The 24,307-nt window shown below is 39.6% G+C and overlaps 1 protein-coding gene and 1 long non-coding RNA gene across 2 annotated transcripts in view; one reads left to right on the forward strand and one right to left on the reverse strand.

The window, feature by feature from the left end:
- On the forward strand, nt 1-21,967 carry OPN4 (opsin 4). Its single transcript, XM_027895937.1, has 12 exons — nt 1-322; nt 6,743-6,885; nt 8,611-8,744; nt 9,916-10,119; nt 11,936-12,107; nt 12,936-13,100; nt 15,610-15,717; nt 16,547-16,727; nt 19,760-19,912; nt 20,433-20,501; nt 20,924-20,963; nt 21,746-21,967. The coding sequence occupies exons 1-12, from the start codon at nt 257-259 to the stop codon at nt 21,931-21,933; spliced, it is 1,623 nt and encodes a 540-aa protein (XP_027751738.1). The 5' UTR covers nt 1-256; the 3' UTR covers nt 21,934-21,967.
- LOC114063579 overlaps nt 16,495-24,307 on the reverse strand; it is an 18,715-nt gene continuing 10,902 nt past the window's right edge. The window contains exon 3 of the long non-coding RNA XR_003572582.1: nt 16,495-16,679. This is a non-coding gene — a long non-coding RNA (uncharacterized LOC114063579). The remainder of the gene's footprint in view (nt 16,680-24,307) is intronic.

The following is a 24,307-nucleotide window of genomic DNA, read 5'->3' on the forward strand; positions in this document are numbered from 1 at the left end:
CTGAGCTGAGGATGGACTGAAGCAATCTGAAGCTCTAGAGAGAAACTCTGCGCTGGATCTCACGCTATTCCAAAGAAACCTAACAGCCTGATTTGCACACACACACAAAGGTAAACTGGCTGACTTAAATTTAGAGGACAGCTCTTCTTTCTTGGTTTTTGCTTAGATTTTGTTCACCTGAATAATCAGCCCATCCAGAGGGGGATCTCTTGTCCCTCTGAGGAAGCCAACAGCACCAAAACTGTGGAGGCCTTCAATGCATGGAATGACTCGGGAAGCCAATGCCTACACACTCATGGATCTGCCTCTTAGAGCCCCAACAGTAAGTGTTTTCTGTCACTGAAAGCTGTAGCATATATAGGATTGGCAAGGCTGGCATTTATAGGATTGTAAATGGACGTTTAAGGAGCATGTACACATTTAGTGCTGTAACGCAATAATGCCCAACATAATGAAAACTCTTAAATCCTCTTTTTATTCCTTTAACTATTTATTTAATGCAGAAAGGACTGCTCAAGCAGTGTTTTTAGCAGAAAGGAATGGCTAATGGCAAAGTGCATCGAATACGTTCCAAACTGTCGAAACGTTCTTGTACATTAAACAGCTGTTTAGCAGTTCAAACACAGTGCTCTCTTGTGTTATTATTCAGGATGGAAATCCCCATCATTTCTGTAATAATCTGTAAGTGCAATAGAGTGCTTATGTTATGGTAAATGGTAAAAGAGTTGTTACGTGCAGTTGCCCAAGAAAGTTTTTCAGAAATTTTTCCCGGGTAAGTCCTTTCAAAGCTCTTTCTCAGTTTTTAAATACTAAAGAGAAAGAAAACTTCCTTGGAAGTGTGCAGATGGGAATCTGTTGTGATGACACTTCAGGATGGAATTTTTGGGGTTTGCTAAAAATATTCTCCATCTGACCCCGTAAGTCTGAACCAAAGGAGTTCAGAGGTCCTCTGCCTTTGTCCCTCAGTATGATATTAGAACTACAGAGTTTTATTCACCTGCTGTCTATACAAAAGTCTGTTTAAAAGTAGAGAAGAAAAATGTGACCCAACGTAATTTTCAAAGTTTTTAAAATCTAATTTTAATAAAACCTGGATGTGTGAAGTGTATTAGGGAAGAAATGAACAGAGAAGTGTCCTGAGCCAAGGTGCTTACACACTTAATTAGATGGATAACACATGAAAGAGGATACCAGAACACAGCAGGGAGAGAGAAAAGGGACTGGAGAGGGCATGGCAAAATGGAAAAGGATTCTGGGGACAGAGTGATTTACATTGGAAAATTAAAAATTGATCTTTTACTTATTCTGCTGAAAGATTTAATTAGCTGTCTGTTTCCCCTCCCTAGGTCAAGTGCCTGTATTTCCAAACTTCTGCGTTTCAATTTGACACATAAAACTGGTTTAAGAGAAACAGTTTCAGGACTGAAAGCAGTATGTGCTGCTTGTGACTGAGATTAAATCTGGAAGATAGGACACAAAATCTACTATCCAAATTGCTCAACAAGACAAACGTCATCCATGGAAAGCCCTGCTGTCTACTGGAAAGAGGGCTTAGCAGTCAGCGTCACCCTGCTGAAACCGTAATTGAGGTGGGATTACACTCCTGTCTGTGCTGCCTGTCATCACAGAGCAAGTGGCTACAGAGGCAAGCTCAGAAATCAGAGCAAGGACCTGCAAAGAAAAATGAGTGCTCTCAGTTGTTTGAGGCCTCTCATGGGTAGGCAATACAAACACCACACAAGAAACCCCAGGAAATGATAGTATTTCTGATCTGATAATTTCTTTAACCTATATAATTTGCTGTGATGTAAAAGGCCTAACACATTGGTTGTGTCAGTCATACTGTGTAAATAAGCAGCTCGCTTACCTGTATTTGTAGGAAAATTAAGAACAAAGGAACCTCCTCTATTGCCAAAGTCAGACTGCCAAAACTTGCATGTGTTTTGGAACTGGGCTCTGTTCCATTAAAACATTAGTTCTGCAAAACCAATGCCTACAGTTTCAAGTCAGATGAATTCAAAAAACCAACAGCATAGCAGTCCCTATTTCCTTTTCCTTTTCTCTTTCCTTGTCTTGTTTTACACCAAATTAGATACAATCCATCTGCCATGTTCAGGTAGAAGTAGCTGAAAAAATGTCCTTGTCGTAGTCTTTCTGTTCCTGGCTTTGGAACTGTCTTGACAAACTTCACGGTGAAATTCAAGTTCTGCCCTACGCGCCCTAATGAATCTGCCCTGTGGCTGAATAATTTTTACCCCTTCTCTGCTTGCATTAAGCCTTAGCAGGAGGGCCTGCGCTCTGCTCTCTTCCCAAAGAAGGAGGCTGGCTCCTCAGATTGTCCCTCCAGGAAGAATTCTGCCTCCCACAGTAAGCAGCCGTGGCAGCAGGCCATAAATAGAGAATAATGAGGCTCCATATTGTGCTGCAGCCTCCACAGACAAGGCCAGAACAGCAAGGAGTTAGACATATTTATCTATATAACACATTCATTTTTCTCCAAACTCCCGAAAAGCATCTCAAGTTTACAAGCCTCAGTCAAGTTTACTGAAAGACAACTGAAAACACAGTTGTGTTTTAGCAGTTTTGTTGTCAGCAGTAGACAAACATTCCTTTAGGGAGAACAGTGAGCATTTTAAGAAGGCAGACTGCATTAAACCTGTTTCCCTCCACTCTAGTGTTTCCAAAAGGACGCTCTTAGACCTGCTGGAAGGAAACACACTGACACAGAGCAACTTCATAACTTCTTGACAGTGCAGCTATTGAGGCAAATGACAGAACAGGATTTAGCAATGGATTACGCCTATATATGGAGAATGAAAATATTCTACACTAAGATTATCCTTTCAAAGGCTGTTTTAGGGTACAAACCAATTACTAAGACTACTTAAAATAAAATTCCCACATCACTGTTCATTCTGCATGTTTTGCATCTCTATGAAGCCCAGTCATGGCTAAAGGCAGGATAACGTTTTGTCAGGAATGCTCATCTGAAATGGTTAACCAGAGCAAAATTATTTATTGGTTCTGCAAAATGATAGTCTAAATAAATAACAAATGACACGTCTTTCAGAGATTAAAACCCAAAATTCTTATACAGCTCTAGCAATAGGCCTGTTTTCATACACACCCAAACAAAAGTATAAAACCTGCTTTTAATCTGCTAAAGGTTGAGAGAGCTGGGTTTGTTGAGCCTGCAGAAGAGGAGGCTTTGAGGAGACCTTAGCAGTCTTTCAGTACCTAAAGGGAGTCTACAAGAGGGAATTTTTACAAGGACACAGTAATAGGACAAGGGGAAATGGCTTCAAACTGAAGGTTTAAATTAGATATTAGGAAGAAATTCCTTACTCTAAGGGTGTGAGGCCCTGGAACAGGTTGCCCAGAAAAGCTGTGGCTGCCCCATCCCTGGAAGTGTTCAAGGCCAGGGTGGATGGGGCTCTGAGCAACCTGGTCTAGTGGAAGGTGTCCCTGCCCATGGCAGGGAGTTTGGAAGTGGATATTCTTTAAGGTCCCTTCCAACCTAAACCATTCTGTGTTTCTCTGAACACCCCTAAGTCCTTCTCCCAAGGGCTGCACCCAGTCCGTTCTCTGCCCAGCCTGGTGTCATCAGCAAACCTGCTGAGGGTGCACTGATCCCACTGTCCCTGTCACTGACAAAGCTGTTGCACAGCACCAGTCTCAGCACCAACACCTTCATTGTGAGGTGTTTATAGGAAGAAGGCTGAGCAGGAAAACAAGGCAACACTGCTGTGTATTATCACTGCAATGCTCAGAGTATTCTCACAGGACAATTGCAACAATACAGATTGCAACGGCAGAACTTCTATTCTCCCCTTCCAACCAAGTACTGTGGGATGACAACAGAAGACAGAACAAACAAGGCTAATGCGCTGGAGAAACTGAATAGAGAAAAGCTTTGGGAATTAACTGATTTCTTGATTATCCTGCTGACCTGATTTCCTCAAGCATAATCTTTTTCTCCCGTCCTTTCTTTTGATATTCAATTCCAAGAGAAGTTACAGAGCTGAACTTGAGACAGACACATGTTTTTGTTTTCTAGTAAGGAAGCTGTATGTATGCAATTTTTTGATGAATTTGTACTCCTTAAGCCTGATCTAATGCCTTCTTGGTTTACTACTACCCTTCTTTGGCTTAAAGAATCATAGAATCAGACCTGTATTTCCAACAAAAATAGTAAAATTATTTTTTTTAACAATTTATTCTTTTTCCTCTTAGAGAACAGCCAGAGTTGTACCCTCTGGTAAAAATCCAAGTCCTAAAGAAGTCTATGCTAAAATGCTAATTTATTCTACCACAGACCTCTTTTTTTTTTTTTTTTTGCACTTATATTTAGTATAATTTATGTCCATTAACTACTCCAGTATAAATATTAGTCCTTTATTTTTCCCACACTTTACATTTTTATTGACTCTGAACTTGTTTCACTTGTGAATGTCATTTCAGTCTTCTACTTTCCTTAAAGTAACCTTGCCTCTCTTGTGATTTCTCTGTGTATTTATATCTGGCTTTTAATTTTTTCTTGCCCTTAGTGCCCCAAAAATTTAATTCAAATTAATGTCATTTTAATCTGTTTTTTCTAGCCAAAACAAGCTCCTTTAGTTGTTTCATTTCTATTACATTGATCCAGTTCTGACTAAATGGGTAGCTACAGGGAAAAAACATCAGGAATTTCCATTCCATTAATAATCATAGTTAGCCCTCTGTAGAACAGCAGCTTAAAAATTTTCTGGCCACAAGGCTAAAGAGAAATTAAACCAACCCAAACCAAAGAACACCTGATCTCATTTACTTAAAACAGTTTGATCTCAGACTCTCCCTATCCACTTGCTATTAGTATGGGATTATTTCTGTTAGTTTACTGGCAGTGTGTTGAGCCCAGCAATTTCCACCTAGGCAAGGTTCCCATTGATACCAATGATGTGATACCAGCTTGCACTTTGCTGCAGGAACCTGAGCAGTAAACGCCATGATACATCCAGTATTAACCTTAACATTCTTCTCCAATCACCAGAACAGCCAGAGCTATGTTTTCTCTCTCTAAGATCAGAGTATTTGTCCAGCATTTCATTGCTGCTAATGTAGGAACCCAGGGAGTGCACTCCAGTTGTTGAGGATTGCTGGGGGCAGATCTTCAGCACACAAAGCAAAGACAATCTCTTCCAGAATTCCAGACACTCCTGGGGTTCACCTGTTGTTATTGGCACAATGGTTTTAAATACACACTGTCTCTGATAACCTCAGCCCAACCTCACAGATGTATTCAGAAGTAATATCCACCTCTGTTGTCTACAAATACCCATTTCCTTTGGCAGCTGGGGTTTTGTCAAAGGCATTTCTGATGAGTTGCACTCCAACAGTGAATGCCAACTACCACACAACTGTAGCATAAAAGGCAAAGCTTCATATCAACCTCTGTGCACTTTCCTCCTTTCCTGCCAGCAACCTGCCTTTTCCTGGAAAGGACTGACTGCACATGACAGCTGTGCCCCCCCTGCCAGCACCTAGGATTGGAGAGAACACATCCAGCCTCACAGCACGACTGAAGTTTGGTACAGGCACAGACCTTGGTGTAGGCAATTCCCTTATCCCAGGTCCTAGGCCACTGCCAAGCTGACAGTATTCACAGGAGGGAGGCTACAAAAGAGTCAAAGTATTTCCTGGTCTTTTCACTGCTCTGGTGGGACTCTGGAAGCTCAGTAGCTGAGGAATGCCATGGCTGCAGCTTGCAGGCTTGAGCCACGAGCAGTGGTCATGGCACGCCACTCCAGAGTGAGTGGCTACCCTCGATGAGAAAAGCCTGGCTATGAAGAAGTTGCAGATGAGTAAGGATGTGACCTGGTATTTTTCATGACTCCATTAGTTGGTTGGAGCTGATGCCAAGGGGTGTTTAGGACACTGGCAGTTGCACAGAGGTGAATGTTTAAGTGTTTAAGTCTCCTCGCCTGACCTTATGTCAAAAGGCAGCAGAACAGGAATAGTTTGGACAGCTATTCTCTTCTTCAGTTTCTATCAAGTCATCCTGCTTCACAGACAGCAAGATACTTTTATTCAGTGCAGAGCAAACCCAGAACTGGTGTGGAAACCAGGCATAAGGTATACAGGGTTTGTGTTTTAGTTTTCCTGATCCTTAATTTAGTTTCCAAAAGACTCTTGTTTATCACTGTCAGGCCTTTGGTAATCAGCTCTTGAGGGCAGCTTGCAATTCAGTGTTATTCAGTGGGAGAAATGGAATAGCCATACTGCTAAAGAAGTGAACGCCTATTTCTCCATAGATCACTTCTGCTTAGCTGGAGTCTATCCAGTGATGTCATAGGACAACAGAAATCACACTTCACAGGTACAGAAACTTTCCTGAAATGAAAACTATGGAAAGCTTGCTTGTTAAATACTGCAATCCGTGATGTCAGATGCAATGAAATGGGTCCCTTCCTGTCTCTTTTTTTTTGTCCTCTGTATCTTTATCTTTTGAGGAAGAAAAGGTTGCTTTTCTGAACCAAAATTCAAAATAGACAGCAAACATATAAAACACCCTTTGCACTGCTGATGGCATATTTATTCCCTGAGGATTATCAACAGTAAATGTACTTTGAAAACCATTAGCTTATTCTGACTTTTTTTGCCTGCTGTCTTTTTGCATTCTGGACCGTTTCCTCTTCCAGAGAAGCACATGCCAGCTTATTCTGACGTCTGGCAATATACCTATGACCTCTTGTTTGCTCCATAGAAGATGACAGTGCAAGATGTTCCTGATGCCTTTCCTACAGTGGATGTCCCAGACCATGCCCATTACACGATTGGAATAGTCATTCTTATAGTGGGGATCACAGGAACTCTGGGTAATTCCCTGGTCTTCTATGCTTTCTGCAGGTATCTTTCTTTTGAATGTCTTTTTAAATATTCAAATATAAGAATGTTAACCATACCTTGTGCTCTGCAAACACGGTGCAGGCATTCTGTCAGACTGCTATGCAGGCACAGTAAAATGTACCAGGAGTCATTGCTGTAGGAAAAGAGGTGGCACCTGCCATTTACCTCTGACTTCCTCCCATTAACCACAGCCATTGCAACATGGTTAGCAAAACTCCCAAGAATCACCCAGCTACGCCAAGCAGTAGAAAAGCAGCCAAAGCAGAAACATTCTTTTTTTTTTTTTCTACTGCCTGAACCGTGTCTGCACTGGACTGATGGGCTGGTTTGCACATCTGTATCCCACAGTCCCTATTTTTGATGCTTCCTTCTTCCTGCTTCTGACTACTCAGATTCTTTTCCCCCTCTGTTCCTTAGTGGCCACGCCCCATTTTTTCACATTTTCTAACACTTGGCTTGTTTCCCTTCAACTAAAGCCACATTCCAACTCTTATGTCTGAGGGAAATTTGTTCTCTGACAACAGCATGATGTGTCTACCATGTCCACCCGTGTCTGCTTTGTCACACTGAGGCAGAGCATTGGCATGATGTCCAGGCTTCTGCTGTGTGATTGGTCGTTAGGCACTAACGTAGTAAACCAAAATAACAGCAATTACATGATAATTTGGCTGGGTTAACTTGGATCACTGGAGGAAAGTAGTCTGACTCTCAAGCCTATATTTATGGGGGGCATTAAATGTTAGGTTTCGGCATGTGCATTCCAAGTAGATACCGACACTTAAGTGTGAATGACAATGGTCTTAAGAACAGGAAAGGGTTGGAATCCAGGTCGGATATGTGAGGATCAAGTACATGAGCTGGCTTAGCTCTTTGCTGGTCCCATATGGGAAATCCAGTCACAGCAGTTGCAGTTCCACGGGAGGACACAGCTTGTCTTCACTTGAAGGTGTTATGAAAACAGAAAGGGATGCTGATAGCCAAGTAAGAAGTACATCAGAAATTCAGAGAAAACTTCATGTGCTTACAAAGCAGTCTCAAGTAATGACAAACAGTAAACCAGCCATTACTGTTTCTATTACTGCCTGAAACAGAAATATGTTCAGTAATTTTGCAGACTACGGAACAAATACACACAGCCCATACGCACCTACCAATAATATCCCCTTCCTCCTAAACTGGCAGATGATAGGGAATAACACACACAGGCAGGATGCACTGAAGGCTGGCTATTGCTCTCTTTAAATGTCCAGGCCAGTGAGATGAGTGTCATAGAGAAGAACTAATGCAAACCAAAATGCTTCATGTGGTACATAGTGAGTTTGCTTAACCCCTGTCTTTAGAAGTCACTGTTGATCTTATCAGCAGTGGAAAATGCACTCCCTTCTCCTGCTTAGCCCAACCCAGATCCAGAAATCCATACTGTACATCGACTAATTTCCTGTGAATCGTGGACATGCAGTGCACTGGGTTAGAATATTTACAGAACAATATGATTTATCCCCATCAGTGAGCTGGTTATCAAAACAATCCTTTAAAGTGCACAGGAGTATAAGGGTGTAAAACTGAGCCTTGCTTGTGTTCGCACATGAGGGAAATGAGAAGCACTCTTGCTCTAGCTTATTGTGTAGCATTGATATTTGTGAAGCTGCCAAGGCTCACAGGGAAGAGTAACAGCACAATTAATAGTGCAGGAGTGTTTAGTAACATCTTTTCTGCTCTTTTCAGGACTAGGAGCCTTCAGACTCCAGCCAACATGCTCATCATCAATCTGGCTATAAGTGACCTCCTGATGTCCATTACACAGTCTCCAGTTTTTTTCGTCAACAGCCTCCACAAACGCTGGATTTTTGGTGAGAAAGGTTTGTATATATTCTTTCTAAGATATCACTATTTATGTTCTTACCATAGTGGCTGTTAATTTCCTTATCCTCAGGTACTCTTGCAATGTTGAGAACATTTATCAACATCATTTCAATGTCTTTGAACTTTTCTGTCTGTGTGCAATAAATACATTCCCCACCAGGAGAGCAAAATTACACATGAGGCAGATACAGAGGCAGCCCTGGCAGTGTGAGGCACAGCACTAGTCTCCTGCCAGCATTCCTCCCCAGTCATCTCAGGACCCAGTTACTTTGTCCTATGACAAAGAAGCAATGCCCCTCAGCACACCAGCTTAAAAGCTCTTCTAAATAACCTGCTCTGGGCCTTGCACTTGGCAAAGGGAGGCAAGAAAGGCTGGAAAACGTGAGTTTTCAATATTAACTGAACACTTCCTGTGTAGTAATAAAATGTGGAGTGAAGGTGCTTTCATTCTTCCTATATAACTGATATAAGAGGAAGACTCTTGAGCAGGTATTGACAGAGAGTATTGCTTCCCAGAAGTCAGGGAAGTAAAGTTGCTATTTTGACCTCTGATGACCAAAAATGTATTTTTTTAGTTCCATTAAGTGTTCATTTGCATACATGTTAAAATAAAAACCTAATCCAAACCACTGCCTTTAATCATTAGGTTGTTTGAGCAATTAAATTCACTCATTATTATATTCATAGTCTGAATATTTACTTCAGAAAAATTGCTCATTAATATATTCATAGGCTGCATATTTACTTCAGTTATGCTGACCTTGAGATATGAATTGTTCCATGATACCAAAATAACTAAAACCCATTGTTAAAGCAAAACAGCTGTTTCAATGGGAGTTGCAGTAAAGTTGGGCTTAAGCAAGACACTGACAGCTGAAATGATCCACTAGAAACATCAGAAATCAATGAGTGAAAATATGTTAAGTATCACTGTCTCCAGCAATTGAAGCAAACAAAATCTTTGAAGTTTATCTCCACGGATAATGTAATTAGCAAGACAGACAGCAGCTTTGAAATAGCATTATAACTGCAGGAAAACTGAAGTTTCATTGCTTTACAAATTTCAGAAGACACTAGTTCATTTGAAACACAGACTTGAACTCTCCCAGAAATTAATTAGCACGGGCAGATTAATTTCACTGCTACTTCTGTCATCTTCATTGAAAGGCTGTGAGCTGTATGCCTTCTGTGGAGCTCTCTTTGGCATTACATCTATGATCACTTTGATGGTGATTGCCTTGGACAGATATTTTGTCATCACAAAACCTCTGGCTTCTGTTGGAGTGACATCTAAGAAGAAGGCCCTAATAATCCTGGTAGGAGTCTGGCTGTACTCTTTGGCTTGGAGTCTCCCACCCTTCTTTGGATGGAGTAAGTGAAATGGAATAAAACTTTTTTGCCCTCATAGCGTTGGATTAGAGACTGGTTACAGGTACAGGAGAGGGTTGAATTAATGGCTTGCATATTAGTCTTGAATAAGTCAACTTGAAAAAGAACCTGATGAAATACATGTTGAAACTGAAGATCTCTAACAAAAAAAAAAAAAAAAAATCCAGTGTGTATTACACAATATTATATGACAATGGCACTTTCTCTTAAGCACATAAAGAACAGCAGATAAATTCACGACCAAAATTTATGAAGGTGCCTGCCTATTATCCCATGCCTAATTCTGTTGAACCAAATTCAACAATATAAAAGTGAAATAAATGTGTTCGTGTTATTTCTCAAGACTTTTTTTTTATCCTCAAAGGTGCTGTGTAAGACAGTAGTCTATTTAATTTTCTTTATTCACAATGAAGAGGAATACAGGCTGAGCATTTTGTGCAAGCACATCTTTAGTAAGTCTTGACTGTGTTCCAGGTGGACAAACTGCACTAGGTGTTGTCCATGTTCTCCATTCATGACGTGTGTTGTCACTAAAGCTTCCAATAAGGATGGCATTTAGTAATAACTAAAATGCTCCTGTAAATGTGGATTTTACACCTGCCAATTGGAACACTCGTACAGCACCTTGACCCTTGCAGTGTGCAACAGAGAGTTTCTGTTATTCTTCCTCATTTCAATCTGCCTCACTACCAGTCACCAGTTTCAGTCAGTAAGTTACAATGAACTCATCATTCAAAACCCCAGCCCATTATTACGCTCCCTAACTCCACAAGAGAATGTGTCTGCTCGGCTGAGGTGAGAACACAGACATGTTTGACTTTACTAAAGGATGTTGCAACCAACTCAGTTACTGAGCAGAATTTCAGCAGAATTTTGTTATTGTCGTATTATTGTCCCCCTGGCCCCCCATAAACATGAAGCATGTTTAAGCAGGCAAACTGCAGTACTGGCAGAAGCGGCCTTTGGTTGAGTGAGGAGCTGTTAGAACAACAAAATGGCAATGTAGTCATAGATTCTAGATTCTTAATTGGAGAAGGTGGAATAATTGCTTGAAGGGTGTTGTTATCTTTTAATTAGATTCTAATAGTGCCCACAGTATGAACTCTCACACTGTAATTAGATGCATTTGAGAACATCTGGTGCAATATTTTTAAGAGTTGAACAGAAAATATCAGTGTAAACAGTGAAAATTAAAATTCAAAGGTAAAAAGACATTGCTATTATCAATTTATTTACCGAACATTTGGCAGAGTTCTTTTAAATAGATTGCATTTTATTTCATGCAGAACGTTAGGTATGTATGATTTTTTTTTTTTTACTTGTACTCAGCTTTACTCCATGACAAAATTAATTTGATCCACACAGTAAATCTTTCTCCTTTGCCCAGTAAGTTTCTCTTATCTGCATGAGCTTAAAAAAGTGGTAGCTGTAGCAATTGGTTTAACTCCTTGGGAAGACAGGACATGGAGATACTTAAAAACAAATACAGGTCTGGTGCAAGACCCAGTAAGTATTTGGAGAGATGCCCTTTGACTATGATAAGCTTGAAATAATATTCAAGAACTGAAGCAAAATCATTCAGCTTTTGGATGCCTTAGACTGCTAAACATGAATACAATAGGACAGCAGAGTAAAAGAAAATAGAGAGGTGCTTTACATGAAGAATTGTTCATCCTTTTAAACTCTTTTTGCCTTTCAGAGAATAGGCCTAAATCCCATGTTATTCTGAGTATCTTTCTCTAATTTCAGCACTCAGAATGACTTCATGGTTTATGCCTTCTCCTGTCTTTCTTGTTAGGTGCATATGTTCCTGAGGGGCTGCTGACTTCCTGTTCCTGGGACTACATGACTTTCACACCATCAGTCCGTGCCTACACGATGTTGCTTTTCTGCTTTGTCTTTGTCATTCCTTTGATTGCCATCATATACAGCTATGTCTTTATATTTGAGGCTATCAAAAAGGCCAACAAGTAAGTAGCCAAGAGTCTCAAATTTCTATCCTTCTGTTTAAGTGACTGTTTATTTCCTAAAAACAAAGAATGAAAGAAAGAATAGAAAAAAATTGGGAAGTTTTTCACTTTTATTTTGTATGCACAACTGAGACAGGCAACCAGACAAGAGTTCTGTCAATAGACAACATGGTAAGAAGTATGATCCTCAGAAGTGCCATTTCTGAATTTAAGCCAGAGCTGTTCAAGTACATTATCTAATGACATGGAAAAGGGTACAGAAATTAACCAACCATAAGAAATACAAAAGGGACACCCAAGGTACCTAACAACAATGTATTCTAACTATTCCACAGAAAAATAGGTGGAATTGAACTACAAATTCCGTGTTTAGACAAAGGGTGACAAGGAGATAAAACATTTAATCACTGGTCTCTGAAACAAAAAAAACTATAGCAGTAAAAATCAAGGGCAGCCTGGCACTACGTGTGTAACCTGCAGGAATCTGTCCTGTCTGTACCAGCATATCTGGGCACTTGGCTCAGCAGTACAAAGCGACAGCCAGACCCTGGCAAGCAAAGACTCCTCTAACTGTCTTTAACATAGTTTTATGTGGAAATTCTACTGGTACAGGACTGTTTTCTTCACTGAAGCACATGTGAATTTTGCCACTGTTAAGTGCAACAGCAGTGCATTGGGTTGTGAAGGACTGGTCACATACATAAGCACGCAGTAAAAGTGCATGAGTTTTAACCTAAAGTAGCAGAAGAGTAATTGCTGCCCCACTTCATGAAGCTATTTGCTCAATTACCTACTCTTGTTTTTTGCTGTTGTGTTTATTTCCTCCAGGTCTGTTCAGACATTTGGAAGCAAACACGGAAATAAAGAGTTCCAGAAACAGTATCGGAGGATGAAAACTGAGTGGAAGATGGCCAAAATTGCACTGATTGTCATCTTGCTTTTTGTCATTTCCTGGTCACCATACTCTGTTGTTGCTCTGGTAGCTTTTTCTGGGTAATTATAAATGTATCAGCAAAGGAATATTCAGTGAAAGCAAAAGCTATGAAGTTGTAAAAGACAGATGAAAGTCAAAGCTACTTGTCAAGTTTAATGTCTAAAGTGTGTCGAAAAGATTCACGCATTTAGAAGTGATATTTAACAAACAGGACACATGCTGACTGTGATTTTTTTCTTAGTTTGACTTTAAGAAAAGTAAAAATAAAAAAGCAAAAGAGAGAAAGGAAATAGGAATGCTATTAATGTTATTATTGGCAACATAAACTACCATGCTGAAGACTTCTGAATGCAGATTCTCTATGCTAGGATATTTGAACTATCTCAACTTTATTTAGCTACAAAGTGCTAAATAAAGGGCCCCAAAAAGATCCACCCAGGGGGTTATTCTCTTTCCTTTCTCCACTTATTGTACTTACAAAAGTCTATTCATTTTGTCGTGTTACATGAAACTGCTGAAATTCCTTCAATGTATGAACAAGTTCAAAATTAGTAAGTACTTACATTGGGAGCTTTTTGATGCTGGATACAAAAGACCCTAAATATAAATCATCAAAGAACATTCTTCATCTGTTTGATTGCCAGCATTTTATACACCAATTTCAACAGAAGCATGATAGTATTAAAACAGTATCTGTACATAGCTTGACACCAGATTACAGTTGGTACAATCCAGGCACAAGTAATGGATTGGGAGTCCAGATGCCTTGGCTCTGTGTGGTTATTTCTCCCACATTAACATGTGAATTTTCCTGTGCTTCAGTTCAGCCTCTGTAAAATGTGTGACTATCTGCTATAGGAAGGCTTGTCACCTGCAAAACCTCAAGTGGAAGATTCCTATGACAGTACCAAAAACTTCTCTTTGTATTTTTCAAGTCAGAAATAAAAAGTAGGTTTTCCTAAAATCGACTAAAATAGCTTAGGAAGGCAGTTTCCTAAACCTAGCACTTCTAAAATCTTCTTAAAATCATAGGCTTCAGATGAAAAAATACTGAGAGAATTCTCACCCTTAATAACCAGAAGGGTAATTCCAAGCAGCAGCAAACATTTTCTCCATGAAGGAAAACACCTCACCTGAAAATGCAAATCCTTCGGATGTGTCCTAGTGTCCCATTTCCTGTCAAAGGGGGACGTGGGTACTGGATAGCTGCCACTGGTGATATGTGAAGAGTCAGACACTAAGGAAGAGCAAGGAGGCAGAAATGCAGCACAGCTACCTTGCAGTACTCTGAGAGATCTAAAGAAAAATAAACCAGGAGATGGTTTCAGCTAACCATTTTAGCCACGTAGAGCTGTCAGGCTGTCCTGTGTGATTCAGCATCCACCTCAGGAGAATCAAATCTGCCTTAGGAGGATGAAATGCTTGCTGAACTTGACTTCTACTCCATGTCTCACACTCACAAAAATCTGAACAAATGGACAATTTTATAACTCTTCTTTATAACCCTACTGACATACTGAAGAGCATTTGCAAATTTTGCTCATGAAGACATCTGAGGAGCAATATTGCTTCATTCAGCTGAATGAATGGACTATGCCTTTTGGGCAATCCTTCTGGGATTTTTCAGAGATTGACAGACTGACGCCTCCTGTGAACTTTTATTACAACAGACTTGGATAAAAATCACTGCATGCTACATCTGGGAGGCAGACAAGGACTTGGACAAGTAGCCTTGGACTAAAGACAACTCACCTGACAGAGTAACAACATATTCTTCGCTGAGAGTTCACTCTACCAATGCAGGAAGAGGCCTTCATAGCCTCTAAGGTCTATGGAGGATTTACCTGGTAGAAACTGCCTGTGAAATGTTACTCTGATTTTGGTCTGAGCTGTTCTGTTGACTTTCTTCTAACCAAGACTTATGGACTACTTCAAGCTATATTCAGAGATTACCTGGCAGATGATAGACAACAATTCTTTTATCCTTCAGAGTCACATCACCTGCGTATATGCATGGTCACAGTAACAGATGAGTGTAACATAAGACACATGAAAATACTTTCCCTTCACTGTTTAGTTCAGAAAAATACTTCCCCTTCACTTTTCAGGTCATTATCAGGCAAAAAAAAATATAAATTGAATAGAAGTAGATTTGTCAGTTATCTTTACCTATAATGCCTCATTCTGCACACCTCTTTAGTGACATATTACTCGGCAGGTGTATCTGCTGAGTTTAGAACAGGTAGATCCCCTGGTGAATGCACATTCACTTCTTGAAGGCTGACATTGTCCCTAGGCTAAACACCATGGGAATTACCACCACCCTGAGTCACAGCAGTGAAATGCTGCAAGAGAAGCCCCAAGAAAATCATATTTCTCAGAAATGCAATTAGACTGGTGCTGATCTTTACAGGCAAAGGATGTAAAATTTGTTCTCTCACTGTTTGGGGACAGAAGTCCCCTTTTACTCTCTCTGTAATGCTAATAAAGCATTGTCTTGCCATTGTACATCTGCATAGACCATCCAGAACTCAGCACTAAATATATAATGTATTTGCATTACTCTAGGTATTCCCATGCCCTAACACCCTACATGAACTCCATACCAGCTGTGATTGCCAAAGCTTCTGTCATCCATAACCCCATCGTTTATGCCATCACTCACCCCAAATACAGGTAAGGTTGGTCTTATAAGCTACATTTAATACAGCAAAGAAAATCTGAGAGTAAATTTGTCACTTTTAGGACTAGCACCTGAACTCTCCCTCACCTGCTCATTTTAACTCTGTAGGACAGCCTTGCCCTCCACAAGAGAACTTCTCAATGCCATGTATTTGTCAGTGGAATTTGTACTTGGAACAAATTACTGTGCAGGTGGGAGTTAGAGATGTTTATGGATACTGATCTGTATTTACCTATTACATGATAAAAGATGGAAACCTTTCCACCTCAAAGGAAAGCACCATAAATTTTTTAACTATCTTCATGGGAGAGGAAAGCTGGGCTAGAGTTACCTTACGTTGCATATGAGCAAAGTAATACTGTAATATAAGTGCACATTTTGTACAACTCTAGAGATAGCCAGCAAACAGATGTGTAAGAGGAAGCTGGAATAGCTGCTTAGGGGAAGATTAAAATAATTAATTATGCGGGACTTCTGTGACGTTCAGTTTAAAGGGACAGAATTTTATTTCTGCCCTGATTAGGCTGAAAGCAGATAAAACATTATTTTAATAGCTTCCTTCAGTTCCAAGAGTTATATTTTAATGCCCTTATCCTTGCCAAGCAATAAATTTGAGTTCTGCAGAACACTATGAATAAGTGATCTTGCAGGGTGATTGTAGATGAGATATCTGATATCTGGAAAACTCTTTTTGTACCCACTAATTTTCCAGTCCATGTAGCATTAGTTCATGTCTCTGAATAAATGTATTGTTTATGATTTTTACTGAATGTTTGTGCTAACAGAAAAAAAATCTGTCTGGTTCTACCTCTTATCCATCAGAAGAGCCATTGCAACACATGTTCCTTGCCTTGGATCCCTACTGAGAGTTTCTCCCAGAGACTCACGGTCTTCCAGCAGTTATTACTCCTCCAGACGAGCCACCGTCACCAGCCAGTCTTCTGAGACGAGTGGGCTGCAGAAAGGACCAAGGAGACTGTCTTCTCTCTCTGACAGTGAATCAGTAAGGGAGACGCTTCCCATGCACCCATTTTTAATTGCAAAGTAATTCATTTTCATATAGAGTCATGCCACGTGGCAGATTCTCCAGATGAAATGCATCACAGTGCCCATGACAAGAGCTCCAGAGAAGGTGGAGGGACAAAGTGAAATAAAAGAGAGAAGGACGAAGTGTAAAAGAATGTAGATCACTCTTTGCTTGGTGGTTGGTGACATTGAAGGAAGAGAGGAAAGATGGAACAGGAATTTTAGAAAGTAAGGGAAGCTTAGAGTCAGAGCACCTTTGGAATCCTGACCACACTTCCAGGCTGCGCTTGTCTGACCACAGGTTTGCAGTCTGGACACACACAAATCAAACTGCTCATCACTGGGTAGTTCTCCAGTGAAAGCAAGGTTGTCATGGAGCAGATAATGCTTTCTGCAAGTGTGATGTATTTGGAAACATATTAATCATCACATTTAGACAAATCAGTAAAACCATTACAGAATCTTTCTCACAGAAGACCTCAACAGCTTGCTGCTGCCAGTGTAAGTGGAACCAAACGTTCTGCACAGCAACTGAGAACAGGGCAAATATTTGGCATCCCAGGCTCCCTCCTCCAACCCAAAGTTACTTTACTAAGTGATGAAGCACATTCAATAGTTCATTGCAATTCTTTTTCACAGTCAAGATAATGATTGTATCTAATCCAGATAACTGCTGAATTCTGACAGTTATTTCCAACAGTGACATCCCAATTTCTTTGCATTCTCTATTCTTTTGACTTCTCGGTCCAATCAAAATGAAACTCTTCTGGCTAGTGGCCACCATTCAGGTGGAAGGTTTTAAACCTGGCTAATAGAAAAGTGGCATTTTTATATTATGCCTCTTAGACCGTGAATCCTGATTCTTAAAAAACCAACAGACTTCTTCGGTAAGACTTTGTGTTCTTGTACTACTGCCAGTGCTGGGGAAGGGGAACCACACAAACAATTCATTTTGCTTAGGAAAGCAACTCTTAATACTCAGAGTAGAACAGTGGAATGGAGAATAAAAATTCCCCAAAGTAAAAAATTCCAAGCAATTGGCATCCTTCACTCTGGAATTTTCTATAGCCTCAAGGGAGTCTAAGTCTTGTGTGGAACAATGCTAGATCTGAGATTTTCTGACAATATATGTTTCCCTATTTGATTTGGCCATAAAATACTCTAATTTAGTAGTAAGTAATATCAATTTAGCTGAAGTACAGAGCAGAAAGAAGGGCTCAAGTCTGAGCAAACAAAATTGCTTCAATGCTCACTGCTTTGGGTTTCTTTTTGTACCATATGTGTCTCAATTAAGCTCTAAGATTTCTAGACATACACTTGCAAGGCAAAAAGACAGTACATATGCTGCCATGTGTTTTATGTCAAGGCTGATCACCAAACTGAAAGCTGATAAACTGTCTTTATGCAATTTTTTTTTTCTTTTTAATCCTGTGGATGCAAAGATATTCTGTATCTGGGAAATAAAATAAACAATTTCCAGTTAAGTCTTTGAGAAGGAAAGTATTCAGTCTCCAGAACAGATGCTCAGGAAAAAAAAAAAAATTTGCTTCCATTTTGAAATTCAATCAATCAAATAGGACTATGAGTTCTAATACACTCTATACGTGGAATGGAAAGCACAGTACACATTTTTTTTAAATTATGGGATTTAGGAAATAGTTTAGCCCAACCTCTTGTGCTCCAGCAGGAAAACATATATTTAGATTGTCCTCCTGGATATTTTGCTAAGCTCTTCTAAAAAATCGTCATGAAGACATTTCAGTCTGGAAAGACTTCAGTGTGTAGACTCATCTTCATCATTGCTTCCCCAGCAGTGAGAAAGCTGCTTCTGAAACTACAATCTAGATTGTCACTGTTCCAAATCAAATTAGTTTTTCCTTCCTATTCTTCTGTGTCCCCTTTATCCTTCCCCACAGTTACACAGAAAAAAAGCGATCCTGATTCCCCTTAGAGCAATCAATCTGTTATGTATTAAAATTCTGGTATAGCATCACCAATTGGGATTCTCTCTCAGTAGTAACATACTCCTTATCCCAATTTATTCAGTTCCATCAAAGTTCATCTTTTTCTGCACCTCTTATTTTTTTTCTTCCCTGGGGAAAGTATCAATAATTAATTATCAATAATTAAAAGTATCACATATTGAAAGCATCAGTGATTGCTTTGAGTATTGCTTTGCTCCCATCTGATGGAAGCTACATCCAAAGCACACAGACTGCTTACAAAAAAACATCTTGTGGAATGAAAAAATTGAGGAAAGTATATCACACTGTTATTTTCCCCATTTTAAGGCAAAAAGTCCAACAGAAAAAAAAGGTATGCCATGTCTGCTCATCAATCCTATTAACTGTTTCATTGTTTGGTCTGACCTATGGAATTCTGTGATTCTTGATCATTGCAGTGAACAGGCTGACAAAGTGGGGAAAAGGAACAGAAGTGTTGACTTCTTACTGGTGGGCTGGGGGTTCTGTCCTTTTACTTTTTTGTTTTCCCATTAATTGGAACAAAGTTTTAAAAAAAAGACAAGGCTCCTTCATGAAACAAAATATTTCTAAAGAACTGATTCTGCAGTCCTTCTATTTATTTCTTCTTCTACCCAAGCCACTTTGGAAACTTAGGCCCTAATTCCTCCAAATACCTGTGCTTCCTAATTGGGTACTACTGTGGAAACACTCTCTCCCTGGAGCTACAAGATGCATCAGAGAAGTTTCAACAATAGATTGTAACAATACACAACTTTCTTTGAAATTTTGCAGTGCATCCTGGGGAGGAAAAAAAAAAAAAAAAACCACCACCAAATTTTAGACACAACAGAATTGATAGTTTTGTTTGTACTTCTTATAAGCAAACATTTTATGAGGTCATATACGGCAGAACTTCTGTGAAATATCTTTTATACAATGCCAGGCTCTTTTACAGTTTCTGTCTAGGTAAAACTGACTCTCATGGGGCAAACTGGATGATAGTCAAAGGAACCTAGAGTGATTGTTTTTGCTGTATTAATTTTAGGCCTGTACTGAAACAGAAACTGATACTCCCAGCAAGTTCTCCAGACTTGCCAGCAGACAGATTTCCTATGAAACGGGTAATGACACAATTCCAACTAGTGACATAAGAGCCAAGCCCAAAGTGAAGAGCCAGGATTCTGGGATCTGTGAGAAGGTAATACACTGCATTCGTAATACCTAAATTCTCTGACAACTGGCAAGTTAACAAATCTGCACATTGTACCATAATTAATCATGAAGGTTCCTGCCAAGAAGATGCTGATACACTGTGAGTTAACACAATGAGTAATGATTTAGGGGCTGTAAAAGGTCATCAGCTTTCTATTCCCACCCTGGTTCATTATTCATCAGTCTTTGCTGTATTTCTGGTGCTGCTTTAGAAAACTTAGCATCTGAGTGGTATGTTGGCTTGTGTTTGGTTTTAAGTGTGCCTTTAGGAAGATATGTCTCTCACTGTCCAAATTACTTAGCCAATCTTTTTGTTGTCTCACCATTTGCTATCAAATGAGCACTTACAGTAAGATGCAAAAAAAAAAAAAGGCTATTTTAGGATACCACTACTTTTCAGTCTCTGCTATCCTCGTTTTTCCCTATACTTTGCATTCTGCATGTGTAAAAGATTGAGACATACCTACATGCCATTTATGTCTTTCTTATCTGTGTTCATTTTTCAGACGTCAGTAGATGCTGATGACATCTTGATGGTGGAATTGAATGTCAGAGAGTACGTGGCTACACCTACTGTAAGAACCATTATTTTAATATCTGGCATGTGTCTGAGTAACTGAGGGAACAAAAACTAATGACAGTCTCTGAGCACAAAATAATTTATTATTTGAGATCCCAGAAGAATGCAGAAAACATGACCACAAAGGGTAGATCATTGCTGAAACTAAGCAGAAGGAGAACACACATACTACAGGATTCTCCTTAAGTCCAGTTTCTTGAAGGAACCTGAATATTTTCTTGAATTAATAAATCTGTGATTTCCTTAGTGGAGCATGGAAGCATTTATTTTGTGCCACCCTCCTATGAATAATATACACACTAAGCTGAGATTGTCATTCTGATGGCTGTACCTCTGAGACAGCCATAGTCTTGCGGCAGGTATGGCTGTACGAAGTGATGTTGTTGACTATTTAATGTTCTCTCTTTTGGGTTGCAGAAAACATCTAAAATATGCGACCTGGAGGAAATCAAGGTCAGTTTTTGAAACCTGCCATGTCACCTATTCAGTAACATGCTGTTCTAGTGTCTGTTTCTTCTTCCATCTAAAACAGCTACACACATGTAAAAAAATTTGACATCTATCAGAAGTTAGTCAGTTTGCCTTAATTTTTGATAGGTAGGGAAATAAGACAGGTGAAAACAAGGCAGTTTTATCTCTGCAGTATTAACCCCAATGTAATACAACTATCCTAAATTATCTCTTCATCGTTAGCAGTGATCCTGAAGAGCTATTGTTAGCCTCATCCTATCTGATTGCAAGTGACAGCCAACATTGCTTATGTCAAAAAATGCTAATTAATCTTTTCCTCAGTTCCCGTTTTCCCCTCAATATACAGTTTGCTTCCCTCTTCAAACTATCCATGCCGTTATCATCACATTTTAAATTACCTCTTGCCCGGTGAACCTAAACAGGTTCACTAAGCATATTCGTAGCACTTTTGTTCATAGTTGAATGTGCTGTCATTAGCCTGGTCTTCCCTCAAAGTAGATCAGCTCTTAAGCAGCAAACGCAAAGTCTGTGCTTTAATACATTAACTTGTTTGACAGGTTTTTTTCTCATAAGTTATTAATGAGATTTTTGAAAAAAAAAAAGTTCAGATCTGCTTTTCCCTCCATCATTTAAGTTGGTTTTGAGGTAGTCATGGGAATGAGAAAACTGCTTATCTAAAAGTGATTATCTTTTTCATAGATGATGCAATGTGATCTTGTACATGTTTGTGCTTTCCATTTCCTCCAAATTTCTGCATCCTTTAGGAAGGTGAGAGCCTGAACAGTATTGGACAAAGGAAAGGAGTGTCTTGCTATGGATCATTGGCAGCTCAGATACCCAGCATTACGATAACATGCAGCAATGTCCAAGGAGCAGAGCTGCCTTCCAGATACAGCTCTGGTTTCCTGTACCCTCAGACCAACAGTCACAAACAGAACAAGAAGCCCAACAGCTAAATAAGTGAGTGGTGCAAGCCAGAGTATCCTCCTAGCCAATAGCTCTGGAGCAGCTATGGACTGGCTGAATCCAGAATACCTTCCTGCATTGTTCTGAAATGCCCCTGCAAAGACACAACACAAGACAAGCAAGGATTAAAGCAGGAGGACTGATCTTTTCAGCATCAGAACTCTCTCCAGTCGTTCATGTCTTGATCTGAGTCACGCTGTATTTTATTATTTCTTCTTTATGAAGCTCATGAAACAATTTCTTTCATTTGGATTTTACTCTGCTCATGTATATTCTACATACCTTACCTACAAGCCTCCTAGGATTAAGTTGAGAGGAAAGGGAAATATGATATTCAAAACAGGCCTTTGTTCACTTAGTGTAGTTTAACTTCAAAGCTATTACAGAGGTAAAGCTCAGAGATTTGGGGGAAACTGTACATTACCTCCTGAAGGTGGTTTCTTCATTATTGTGAAGTTTCTTTAACCAAAAGATAACTTGATCACACAGTTAGCGCTCCCCTCTCTCATTACTGACATGCTTTACCCCATTTTCTTCTACAAACCAATGGAAATGCAATGCACTTGAGTGATAATTTAAAGTCTCAGATGTTTATTTTAATTTCTGAGACTCTGGGGAAAGAGGAAGGGATAACCCTTGAGGACGAGGCAATGGTCCTTTCCATCCTCTGCTTCTTTTTCCAACAGTGGCTTAAGAGACCAGTTTAACCCAGTCTTAGCTAATCTCTCCAGAGGCTCTGATATCTGCCTTCTGATACTTCAAAGTGGTTTACATTTAGATGTGTTTTTCAAAGTAAGTCTTGGGAGCAAAAGGGTTAGTTCCCCAAAACCAGTAGTTGTAGAGATGTGTGGATTCCACACCATCCCCCTTTTGGCATTTCCATTTTTCCCTTCTCTAAACAGCAACATTCGTGTAAGTGAGGCTGAATCCATGAAACTGTGTTTATTTGCCCTGGAAAGGGAAAAGAATTTTATCAAATAATGATTTCCAGCTTTCCCGTGGTGTTTCTTCTAGTGCATAAGAATAAATGGACAAAATTCATTTGCAAATCATAGTAGTCTACATCACAAGAATTGTGAGGAACAGACAGTCCAAAGTGGGGATGGAGACCTTCAGAGCCCAAAAGAACAGGGCACAGAGCTATTGAAACAGTTCTTCCCCACAGGCCCTCCAGCAGTTCTCCCGTTGGCTGCAATAATAGAGGGAACCCAGCAAGGCATTTTGTCCCGAGTAAATCAATGTCAGATCAGAAAAAGCTATAAAATCAATAAAAATGTAACCAGCTTATTACTTTGGGGGAGGGGAAGTAAATCAGTGCGTTCCAGAAGACTCGGGGCATTGTTTTGAAGCACACTTTCAGAAACCTACTTCAAACCAAGGTTTATTAAAAGAAAGGTTATTAAAACTAAAAATGAAGGTGATGATGGCTTCTGCAGCAGGTGAATGTTAGATCATGAAAAAGTGGGCTGTTCAGGCTGGTAATAAACTACCAAAAGAAACACACTGTTCAAAATCCACAATGTTTTTATGTAAGCAAAATCATAGGCATTAGAGATGGAAAGGAGCTATTACAGTTTCTGCCTTCACCCACCACAACCGGATATTGTCTCCCTGCAGAGGACAATATTAAACTGATAAAATACACAGCCAGCAATAAGGAGAAAGAAGGGGGAAAACATCTTCAAACAGGAAGTATGTTCAAAGATATTCATCAAGTCTAAGGAATTCTATTATGACTTATTGCTTGGGTTTTTAAAATTATTTAAAAACATGAAGCATGTAATTCTTCCTTTGTCATGAAGGCTATTGACACTGGTGAAAAATGGGAAGAAACATTTGTAAATGTTGCCTATTTTATATGGGTCACAAAAGACTGAACCTGTCAAGAAAATAGGTCAAAGCTCACCCATGCTGTTTCATGTGTTAACAAGGAGTGCATGGTATGTGTCATTAATAGCTGATCCTTTGCTCCTGTCATGATTTTGTTCCAAGGAGTATTCTTGAAGACCACACTCTGCACACTTCTGCATTCCCTTCCACTTTTAGAGGGCATAAAAAGAATACTTCCATGGCTAGAAAAGCTTTACGAATCCACAGCATGTTGTTCTCTATATCCTTCAACTCCAACATGTATTAGAGATTAGTTTGTACCTATAAAAAGAACTACAGCTGTTCGTGCTCATCTACTTACAAGAGACTTGTAAAGCATATATTAATTAGGCAGAATTTGTTTGTGAGCACTTCAAAACCCTTGTGTGTACTCCCTGTGTAACTAACAGTTTTGCCTTCCCTTCACTCTGCTGAGACTACAAAAATCATTCCAGGGAAAGCCTAAAAAATTCATCTCACCTGAACGTCTCTACA

The sequence above is a fragment of the Empidonax traillii genome, unplaced genomic scaffold (genome assembly GCF_003031625.1).
Source record: "Empidonax traillii isolate 1590-97213 ecotype Southwest subspecies unplaced genomic scaffold, ASM303162v1 scaffold475:size860808, whole genome shotgun sequence".
In the NCBI taxonomy this organism is placed as follows: Eukaryota; Metazoa; Chordata; class Aves; order Passeriformes; family Tyrannidae; genus Empidonax; species Empidonax traillii.